The sequence below is a fragment of the Girardinichthys multiradiatus genome, chromosome 1 (genome assembly GCF_021462225.1).
Source record: "Girardinichthys multiradiatus isolate DD_20200921_A chromosome 1, DD_fGirMul_XY1, whole genome shotgun sequence".
NCBI classification, from domain to species: domain Eukaryota; kingdom Metazoa; phylum Chordata; class Actinopteri; order Cyprinodontiformes; family Goodeidae; genus Girardinichthys; species Girardinichthys multiradiatus.
Window position 1 is genome coordinate 11,665,482 of NC_061794.1, and position 11,515 is coordinate 11,676,996.

Genomic DNA, 11,515 nt, shown 5'->3' on the forward strand with positions numbered 1-11,515 from the left:
CATAATGTCTAAATCTATTACAATTTCTTTTCTTTGGATGTAAAGTTGTTTTAACTACTTACTGACTGACTGTACTAGATATTTTGGTAACAATTAAAATCAGTGTATTGGTATTGTACTGTAGTCCAGTTTTAGTTATATTTAACAGCTTTGCTTCATATTTCGTGTATAAATGTGGTGAATAATTTAAATGAAAAAAGGTTTTCACAAGATGGCTATCAATGTCTAATGTCTATATTAAGAATTTGTTACATTTTATCAAAGGGGTCAACCAAGAATGATTGCCAGCATCAGTGTTTCAGGATTGATTTAGTCAGTACACATAGATATAAAAAAAAAAATCATATGTTCAATGTGTTTTTTTCTGAGCTGAATAGGGACAATGACGGACTGACCTGAAGCAGTTATAAAAAAGATGTCCATGGACGTCCAGTGTTTGGAAGAAAGCAGCAATATCAAGACTATAGAGCACAGCACCTGTATATCTCATGCAACTTTTTTGTCCTCTCTTCTCTGACATTTAAATGTTTTCCTAATGTCTTTCGACCCTCAGTGTTTTTGGTGTCAAAAAACTGAGGCTGCTAAATGGTTTCCAAATTTGGGATTTTTAAACGCTTAGTTTTAATGTGTCCATTTAGACCGTAGATGAGAATAATTATAACAATAGTTTTAATAATTGTCGGCCCAAAGTTGAAAATTATGCAAAAAGGAATAAATAAAAGAAAAAAAAACGATCCTGAGGGGGCCGAGAAAGTGCCTGAAAATTTCAGGATAGTTATGATATATCGAATAAGACATCGAACTCTGGCATCAGTGGGTGACTATGATGACTATCCAGGAGACAAATTGGGATAGTAAAGTTTCAAGCTTGACTTTCAGTTGAAGAAGTGAAGATGTGAAATGTTGTTTCAGAGCAATAGCTTAGAGATCTTGTGCCATACCCAGAAATTTAAAAGCACGGTCTACCACTAATTTACCAGAGTGGTAAATATCTGCTTTTGACAAGAACTGAGATTCAGAAAATGAAAAATTATGGCAGCATTCTGGCTGTCACTGTGATCCATACACTGCACTCCCAACACTTGTACAGCCTGCTTGATGTTAGCAGTGCAGTAGTTGTGTAAAACACAGACACAGTGAACGGCAGCAGCTAAAAGTCTCACTTTTCTCCACATAAAAAATATCTTTCACTCGTTAAGGTTTAACTATATTATAGTAAATTACCTGTCAAAACGTTCTTCCGAGGACACCATCTGTAATGGGCCTAATACTCAGTCTACAGTTAATCTTGTTTTTTCCTAACCGGTCAAGCTAATCCTACAGAGATAGAGGAAAAATGAGTTGCAACTGCAGCTAATTACATTTAGTCAACAAACTGCATGTTAAAAAGTAAAACAAACTGAAAAACAATAATTTTCCTTAACTGAAAAACTACTCATAAACACCAACGGATGTCTCAGTAATCTGGTTCCTGACTCTGCTAGGGCTATCTGTCATTGCAGAGGCACGAACTGTGTTGTTTCCCTCAATGTTCCCTTCAAGGAAAATTGTTGCTTGCCCTGAAGTCCAGATTTAAATTGTTTCTTAATACTGAGGCAAAACATGTTTTAATTGGAGAAACAGTTTGTTGTAGGTGAAAATGGTAAATGTTTTCACCCATTTGTGGGTGAAAAGAAATTCGTTCGTTCGTTCGTCGTCTTCCGCTTATCCAGGACCGGGTCGCGGGGGCAGCAGACTCAGCAGAGACGCCCAGACGTCCCTCTCTCCAGACACCTCCTCCAGCTCCTCCAGGGGGAGCCCAAGGCGTTCCCAGGCCAGCCGAGAGACATAGTCCCTCCAGCGTGTCCTGGGCCGTCCCCTGGGCCTCCTCCCGGTGGGACGTGCCTGGAACACCTCCCGAGGAAGGTTCACACTCGGCTGCGAACCGCCACAGCGCATGCTGTAGGTCTTGGCTAGAGGGGGCCAGCAGGACCACGTCATCCGCAAAAAGAAGAGACGAAATCCGCTGGTCCCCAAACCAGACCCCCTCCGGCCCTTGGCTGCGTCTAGAAATCCTGTCCATAAGTTATGAACAGGACCGGCGACAAAGGGCAGCCCTGCCGGAGTCCAACATGCACTGGGAACAGGTCCGACTTAGTGCCGGCAATGCGGACCAAACTCCTGCTCCACTCGTACAGGGACCGGATGGCCCCTAATAAAGGGCCCCCGATTCCATACTCCTGGAGCACCCCCCACAGGGCATCACGAGGGACACAGTCGAATGCCTTCTCCAGGTCCACAAAACACATGTGAACCGGTTGGGCAAACTCCCATGAACCCTCGAGCACCCTGTAGAGGGTATAGAGCTGGTCCAGTGTTCCACAGCTGGGACGAAAACCACACTGTTCCTCCTGAAGCCGAGGTTCGACTATCGGTCGGACTCTCCTCTCCAATACCCTGGCGTAGGCCTTACCAGGGAGGCTGAGGAGTGTGATCCCCCTGTAGTTGGAACACACCCTCCGGTCCCCCTTCTTATAAAGGGGGACCACCACCCCAGTCTGCCAGTCCAGAGGCACTGTCCCCGACCGCCACGCAATGTTGAAGAGGCGTGTCAACCATGACAGCCCTACAACATCCAGACACTTGAGGTACTCAGGGTGGATCTCATCCACCCCCAAAGCCTTGCCACCGCGGAGCTTTTTAACCACCTCGTTGACTTCAGCCTGGGTGATGAAAGAATCCAACCCCGATTCCCCAGCCTCTGTTTCCACCACGGAATGCGTGATGGCAGGATTGAGGAGATCCTCGAAGTACTCCTTCCACCGCCCGATAATGTCCTCAGTCGAGGTCAGGCCCGAGTTTTTGCCTCTGCCACAGCCCGGGCCGCAGCACGCTTGGCCTCACGGTACCCGTCAGCCGCCTCAGGAGTCCCACAAGCCAACCACAGCCGATAGGACTCCTTCTTCAGCTTAACAGCATCCCTTACTGCTGGTGTCCACCACCGGGTTCTGGGATTGCCGCCACGACAGGCACCGCAGACCTTACGGCCGCTGCTATGGGCAGCAGCATCGGCAATAGATGCAGAGAACATGGTCCACTCTGACTCTATGTCTCCAACATCCCCCGGGATCTGGTCGAAGCTCTCCCGGAGGTGGGAGTTGAATACATCCCTTGCCGAGGGCTCCGCCAGGCGTTCCCAGCAGACCCTCACTATGCGCTTGGGCCTGCCGAGTCTGTCCGGCTTTCTCCTCCTCCAGCGGATCCAACTCACCACCAGGTGATGATCAGTGGACAGCTCAGCCCCTCTCTTCACCCTCCTTGAACCGTCACCTTAACGTGGTGGAGGGGTTTGAGTGCTCAAATGATCCTAGAGGCTATGTTGTCTGGGGCCTAAATGCCCCTGGTAGGGTCTCCCATGGCAAACAGGTTCTAGGTGATGGGTCAGACAAAGAATGGTTCAAGAACCCCTCATGAAGAACACAATATCGAGGCACGTGACGTCGCCCGGTACGGCGGAGCCGGGGTCCCACCCTGGAGCCAGGCCTGGGGTCGGGACTCGTCGGAGAGCGCCTGGTGGAAAGAAATTATTAGCGGATAAAAACTTTGACTTTATCAAAAGTATAGCATGTCTCTTTCTCTACAAAGATGTAAATGCAAGGTTTGCACGCACAATTTAGAGTTCAAATACGTGATTTATGTTTAAGGGAAGTTGGCAAAAGGAAAAGAAAAGGGAGAATTCAAAAGGAGGCAGGCCTTTGAGGTTCTGTTGGTAAAATTGCAAATAGACTGAATTTATATAGCACTCTTCTAGTCTTACCAACCCCTCAAAGCAATGTACAGTCGAGCCACATTCACCCAATCGCATTTACAAACATGCACACATGTCCCAACTGAGTGGACGGGGGAATTGTTGCCGATCTGTCCAAAGCAGCCTTAAGGTCATGTCTTTTGGATTTTGCTGGATACGCTGGATTCTGTCTTTACAGCAAGAGCATGAAAGTAAAACAAAACTACGCCTGCTGGAACTTCAAAGATTAGACCAGGTGTCTCCAACTCCAGTCCTCCAGAGCTGCTTACCTACAACGTTTGGAAGCCTCTAAGGGTTGGAGAACAGTAGCTCTAAAGGACTGGAGCTAGAATTCTCTGGATTAGACGATGCAAAACACAAAAAGTTCAACTGGCTAATCACAACCAAATGATATTTGGCTGAGGCAGAACTTTTTTGATGTTGCTTAGTGTCATCAGTTCATCACCCTCTCAGTCTAAATGAGCACTGAGAGCTCAGCTCAGAGAAACTGCACCATTACTTCATCAGGCATCTTTAGTCGGTCGTTAAGAAAACTAGATTCTGCTGTTCTTTCAAACCCCGTTGTTTACATTTTAGAGAAGATTCAGTTCCAAAACAATATGTACAATAAATGCACTCATTTTGAGAAATAAAAAAGTGTGCATTAAATTTCAGAGGCTTACTGGGTTTCAAACTAGCACAATAAACTCATTCTTTACAACATATATTCATTGGTATCTGAACGAACACTTCAGCACGCCAGCGTCATGGTCATAAACACGTTGATGATATTAACATCATATGTTTGTTATCTCAGCTAAACATTAAGATATAAGCATTAGATCTAAGTTGATTCTTTCTTGCTTTCTTGTTTGCTATTTTTCATAGGTGGCTCCTGAGGAGGAAACACCAAAGGATGCTACAAAGATAAGTGTGAGTCAGTGCTCTATGTGATGCAGGGAAGGTCATCATGTTTGTCTTTGTGTTACATGAGTTACTTGAGATACAGCAGGAAATTATTACAGTTTTTGCTCGGGAAGATCCACAGATTTTCCGTTCCATGTAGCTCACAGTGCAACGAGTGCTCCAGATATAAGATCACACATTAACATACTCATCTCATCCTAGATGGCTTTGTAGTATCATTGTATCAGCCAGAGTGCTGGCATTGCTGGAGCACATGGGTGGTTAAGTGTCCTCCTCAAATGGGTGAGGCTTGCAGTGCATCGCCTTAAGATTCTAAAGAAAATCCTCTTCGTCTTTATGGGTGCAATGACACATTCCAATGACAAAGAGAGGTGACAGAGTAGGTACAAGATTTTGCACATCCTTGTATTTCCATAGAGCCTCCGTATATAAATGAAATGTGGCAAAACCTAGTGATTACTACAAATATTTGACTTAAAATATAGATTTCCAACGGCAGAAGAGAGTAGTTTTATGGACTAATACACATTACATTTAGGTAATATTAATTGATTTGTAATTTCAAGAGTTATTGGATTTGTAAAGAAAAAAATCTTACTTCATTTTTCAGAAGAATACACAGACACAAACATGAATCCTCTCTCCTTCCCCCTGACAGACTAGCTGCTGCTGAGTTGCTGTAATGAAAGCACCAGCTGCGGTTTGAGTGACTTGAGTTCATGTATGGCTGTTTTGTGTAGGTGGAGTCAAACACTGCAGGCTGTAAAATCATTGTGAGTACTCGCTCGATGTCTAAAAGAAGATGGCTCATGTCCACTAAGTCAAACAGAAGCACGACAGATCCTTACATGTAAAGACACAAACTCCCATGTAGCATTTTATCTTCTGTTGTTATATAAATGTAATCTGTAGAGTATTTTCTTTGGAATGAAGAAAAAAGATTTGATATGATAGGCAAACCTCTTTGAGGAAACAGATCATTAATATAAAGACCTCCTGAGGTTTGTGAACTCTTCCTCTTGACTAAATGCTAATGCCAGAAATATGCTAATGCCTTGCAACAACTGTCAGCTCAGACTTTTAGTTGGTTATACAGTATTCTCCAATGAGACCAAATTAAAACACCTTGTGTGTTTTCCCTGCAGACCTCTGAATCATGCCACTATTGTAAGCGTAGCATTAGCATATATTTAAAGCTACATAAAGTAAGGACTTCTGCTGCGGTGTTTTGACACCATATTAGCTTAGCAGTGTCGTCTTTCCAAGACACAAATGTGCAGCATTTCTTTTTTAGTTTTTAAAATCACCAGTGATGTTTAGCATGTTATCATACAACCACTTGAATATGTCCAGTTTTAAAAGCTAGCCTTACTGTAGAAAGCCCCTGCCTCAGAAAGCTCACTGATTTTTAAATTATTTAACTTTTTCTAAATAAAATCAGCATCTAGAAAAAGTATTTTTACCTCCATTTTGTCACATTAGAACCACAAACGTTCATGTATTTTTGGGATAGACCAACACAAAATGGTACAGAATTGTGAAGTTGAAGGAAGATCATGCAGTTTTTATATTATTACAAAAAAGATCTGAAAAGTGTGAGTGTATTTGTATCCCCCCTTAACTTTAAATGAAATCCAGTGCTACCTAATGCCTAGATTTTACCTAATTAGCTACTAGTCCACCTATGTGTAAATTATTCTCTTTAAATACAGCTGTTCTGTGAAGGCCTCAGAGTATGATACTATACCTTAAACCTACCAAGTCAAACTCCCTGCTGGGCAAGGACAGCATTAATCAGAGAACCAGCCAAGATTCCCATGACAACTCTGGAGGAGTTAAAGAAAACCACAGCTCAGGTGAAATAAATTATTATTAGTGGTGTAATCCACAAATCTGGCCTTAATGGAAGAATGACGAGAAGAAAGCCCTGTGTGCAGTTTGCCACAAGTCTGATCAGAGGAGGCTTCAATAACCATATTGATGTCAAACACTCTATTCCCATGATGACACATGATGGTGGTAGCATCATGCTGTGGGGACAGTGAAGCTGGTCAGTGTTGATGGCAAGATGGCTAGAGATAAATACAGAGCAATCCTTAAAAGGAGACCCGATATCTGCTGAAAAAGACTTGACAACTTCATCCAAATGATTCTGTGGCAAGACTTGAAAACTGGTCTTCACAGATGCATTCCATCCAGTTTGACTGGGCTTGGGCTGTTTTGCAAAAAATAAAATCAAAAATCGTTCTCCAAATAGCCAAAGCCGGTACTGCAATCCAACGCACAGTGACACATTGAAATTGTTAGAAAATTCATGTAAGATCAAACCAGTGATGAACAGTGCATCAGTTCATCTGTTATAGTTCAGTAATTGTTCAGTTATTTAATTTAAGTCTCAAATCTCAAGATAAATTCTTACTTTTCTTCTTTGAAACTCTCTTTGCCAGGTTGTGAAGGTCGTAGGCAGCAACATCTCCCATAAGCTCCGCCTCTCCCGGGTCAAAACGTCTGACGAAGGTACTTACGAATGCCGCGTGATCGACTTCAGCGACGAAGCCGGCGCCCGCCACCACCGCGTCAGAGCCTACCTACAGGTGGTGCCGGAGAGCGGCGTCGCCAACTCTGAGCACAACAGCAACTTTGAGGCCATGGACGACACCAAGAGGGGGGCGGTGTTTGTTGACAGGGAGTCGCTTGGCGGCGCCAGGGAGCACAGCCATCACCAGACCCATGGGCACCACCAGGAGCACGGCAAGCGGCCTCAGTCAGCCACCCACCACGGCCACAGTCACGGCGGCGGTCAGCAGCACAATGCAGGCAGGGAGCTGAGGAAGAGGGACGTGGACAGTAACCACAGCCACAGTGACTGCTCCAATGAGCCTAGCTGTGCACTCTAAAGTGTTGTTACGCCTGAGTCAGAGGTTCTAAAAAAGATTATATAACATGATGTTTCGTCACAGCGTAAAAACATACCTCTCTCACACAGTGCAGGCCTGTAGAGAAATCCAGAATCCATTGAGATGTATAATATGGCTTATAAGGAGCACAGGGGTGTGAACTGTGAAGGGAGAGTGTTTTTTTATGCTGTGCTGTGGTCTGGGTTGGACTGATCCCTGTCTGTAAACTGCCTGTAAAGCCTGGCTTCTTAACATTCAGTGAGGGGTGGGTGGGGGCGTGTAGATCTAGGCAGCTTTACTGTTTTTGATCTCAGCATCCACAAATAGCTAAACTACTAAAATAATATGAAACAAAAAATCTTTAGTCTATTAACCAGTAAATATGTTGCTTGTACTCCAGATACTGTAAATGACACAGTCCTTCATGATCGTACACCTTCCACTGCCTTACTATGTCACTCCGTACGCCCAGGCAAACAGGATAGTGGAACATTTTGTAACTGGGTTTCATCTCTGTAAAATAACTGAAGTGCTTTTATTTACAGAATCAACAAAAATCTGCTGATTTCCTTCTAGTCCGGCTTTATACCTTCAGCTCTTGTGCCATTATTTTATTGTGTGCATTCATGGATATTAATAAGATGTAAAAGCTGCATACACCGAAAAGTTATATTATTTCCCCCAGTGTTTGTTCCCAGAGGAGAAAAATGTGCTTTTTTCAGCAGGAATTCGTCAAGGTCCCCAAACAGCAGCCTGTCTGATTAAGGACAGATTTTGTCTTCATTTATTTTGCTCTTAGTGAATAGTTCTGACAAAAAGGGGGATTTCAATAAAAACAAAAATAAACTCAAAGAACATCGCGGGCTGTTCCACAGCATTTATGAGTTTGGAAACTAGGACTTTTCTACCCAGCTTAGTGATGCAGGTCCAATCACAGTTTAGTAAGCAATTAAACTGTTCCATGTCAGGTGTACTAGTTTGGAAAGGCAGGAAAAGATTGAAATGATCTGATTATTGACTGTAAATATATAGCCAAATTGTGATCTTGGTTGAATATACAGGGCCCTGCAAACACCTCAAATTTGAATGTATTTTATTTGGGATTTTATGTGTCAGACAAATACAAATTAGTGCTTAATAGTATAGTGGAAGAAAAATGATACAAGGCTTTCAATTTGTTTTTCATAAATGGAAATTTCTGAAAGGTTTGGTGTGCATTTTGGGAATGGGCAGTGGGTGCAGGATAGGCACCTAGGTGCATAAAGCTACCACCTGTTTGAAATGAATGACTTGGCTTGGGTAATAGTGACAAAAATGATTAATATGAATCCAGCCTTGATTTTGTCTACAGTTTAACCATTTGAAGTCTGCGGGTTTTATTTGTAAGGGAGGGTTTTCCTGCACTCCTTCCCGAAAGACCTGGCATTTAAGTAATCTGGATAAATTTATGGTGCGTGTTCTTCATACTTGAAAGTCAGATTTCCGAGTTCCCAGTCAGAAAAGCAACAAGAATGCCCCACTTAATTTGGAATTCTGACCAAGAAAGTCAGAGTTCGCCAATCTGCCAATGTGACAGCAATCTGCATCAGTGTCTATTTCCTCCCTCTGTCAACAGTTGGAAAAACCACATATTGTAGCATTTACAACTGAGGCTTTGAGGGGAGCCTTTACCAGCTCTTGACATTTGGAGACTGAGATTTTTGCCCATTTTTATATGCAAAATAGCTCAAATAATACCTCCCCACAGAATTATGCTACCATTAGCAGTATTTATTCTAAGATTAAATTACCTACAACCAGATTTAATAATTTTGGGGCTTCTAAAGACAATTGGTTGCAATGGACTTTATTGAGGGTTTCAAAGTAGGAGATAAATAATAATGCCCTTTACATTTTTCAGCTTTAAGATTGTAAACCACATGCCATTTTCCTTGAACTTTATAATTTTGCACTACTTTCTGTTGGTTTATCATATAAAATCCCAGTCAAACACAGTGAAGCTTGTAGCTGTAACAGCACAAAATGTGGAAAAGTTTAAGCACCATGAATACTTTTGCAAGGCACTGTAGTTCTTGGGGTAAAACATTCCTCTTCCAGCTTGGTTCCCTGGTTCTCTCATTGGTTATTAAAAAAAGCCTCAATCTTCTCTGTACATAAAACTGTATATTATGAAACAAAGTAAGTGCATGTTTAGTATTTTTCTTTAAGAAAGGTTTCAACCAAAATACACAGATGAAATGTGTTAAAATATTTGTCACATGAATTTTATTAATTTAAAAAAGGATTAAATCATGTCTGTTTTTATTCTTTTATTCTTGCTTATGAAATGCTTATGATATTTTTAAAGTCATCCTTGTTGCATTCCTACTCTCCAAAAGTGCTGTACAGACAGATGAATGACACATTTTCATTATAGCTGCTCAAAAAGGGGCTTTCCCCTATGTATCTTAGTACTTGCAGTGTTTCTAGAGCTACTGTATGTAGAGGGGTTACAAACAAAGTGGCCATCTGAGAGACCATTGCACTTGTGGCATTTTCCCAACTCTGCGATAATCTCTTTGCATGGATGTTTGTGTGAAGCTCAAAGTGTTGTATGTAAAAGTTGAAAGGAGAGCGCAGTGTGAATGTTTACTCGGAAATATTTCATCCTGAAGGGATCTATTTAGGTAAAGGGTGTAAATATGTTAAAGAATCCACTGAGCAATGAGAAAGGGACGTTTACGAAAAGGCGTTGGCAAAATACTAAAACTGACTTTCTGCTTCTTAATGTCATTTTTTTTCCAAGGCCATGAGCGGTTTTACCTCTGCTGTATCTACTAAGAGGAACGAGATTACTCCTCTTTCTGTGAGCAGTCACTGTTTGCAGACAGAAAGATGGATTTAATCAACAATTGTTTGTTTATCAATCAGTAACTTTAATTTGATGTTTCCCAACAAGGGATTTCTGTTGAGGACAACAGGTAACGTACATTTCTTCTAGAATGTTTGGTCTCACACTATGTGTATGGCTTTATCAAATAAAATAAATTGTATATGAAACATGAATAAATTGCCTCTCATTATTTATTTGAAAAGGTGATTGACCCTCTTGAACTGTAGCCATGCGCTTCTAATCAAGACTTTTTCCCTCTCTTGTTAGTCACCACTGGTTTTGCTTTCAGCTCTGCATGTGTCTGTCTGTGCGCATTAAGAAGAAAACGGCGTTAAGCTGTTGACTGTGTGTAATAGGTGCTGCCAAACATCTCCCCTCCCTCTGCAGCTGATGACTAATGGTGCTATTGTCAGCAATGGCAGCAGGATAAATAGCAACAGCACAGGAGGAGATAAAGAGACGCTATGCTGTGCTCGCTAGTATTAAAGCCTGCCCAGCCACATACGAAACATATGGCGATCTTGTCCCCCCCCTACACACTTCCACATACCAGAAGTTGCATCATTCATTACAGAGCACGGAGGTAGGCACCTTTCAGGTGCTCCCGTCACTAAGGGGACGTGATAACGAAGGTGGCTTCCTGTTTTCTTCATTTACACATGATCTCTTGAGCCCTACCAGATTTCAGTGGTATAATGTATGCGATTTGGACACAGTTACACAACGTTGTGCCAAAAGCCATCATGAACAATACAAGGATTATCCGTGCTTTGTGTACGTAGCTGCAGCTGCCACAGTTTTCCAAAACAAGAGGCTGTTTTTTTCTAGAAACCAAAAGTTACAAATAATTTGAGCCTCTGTTAGTACTTTCATGACTTCTACATAGCACTTTTTATTCATACTGACCACTCAAAGTGCTTTACACTAGAGCCGCTTTCACCCAGTCACACAAACGCACAGACAATTATTTACCCATATGCAGATCAGTTGGTAGGAAACTTGGGATTAGGTGCCTTGCCCAGGAGCATATCAACATGTTAATAAGTCGTGAAC

The 11,515-nt window shown here is 42.3% G+C and overlaps 1 protein-coding gene across 1 annotated transcript in view; it reads left to right on the forward strand.

Moving 5' to 3' along the window:
* LOC124874870 (V-set and transmembrane domain-containing protein 2-like protein) overlaps positions 1 to 10,635 on the forward strand; it is a 71,274-nt gene extending 60,639 nt beyond the window's left edge. The window contains exons 3-4 of the mRNA XM_047376476.1: positions 4,655 to 4,699; positions 7,141 to 10,635. Of these exons, the coding sequence (XP_047232432.1) occupies positions 4,655 to 4,699; positions 7,141 to 7,590 (495 nt within the window). The 3' untranslated portion in view covers positions 7,591 to 10,635. The remainder of the gene's footprint in view (positions 1 to 4,654; positions 4,700 to 7,140) is intronic.
* The last annotated feature ends 880 nt before the right edge of the window (positions 10,636 to 11,515 follow it).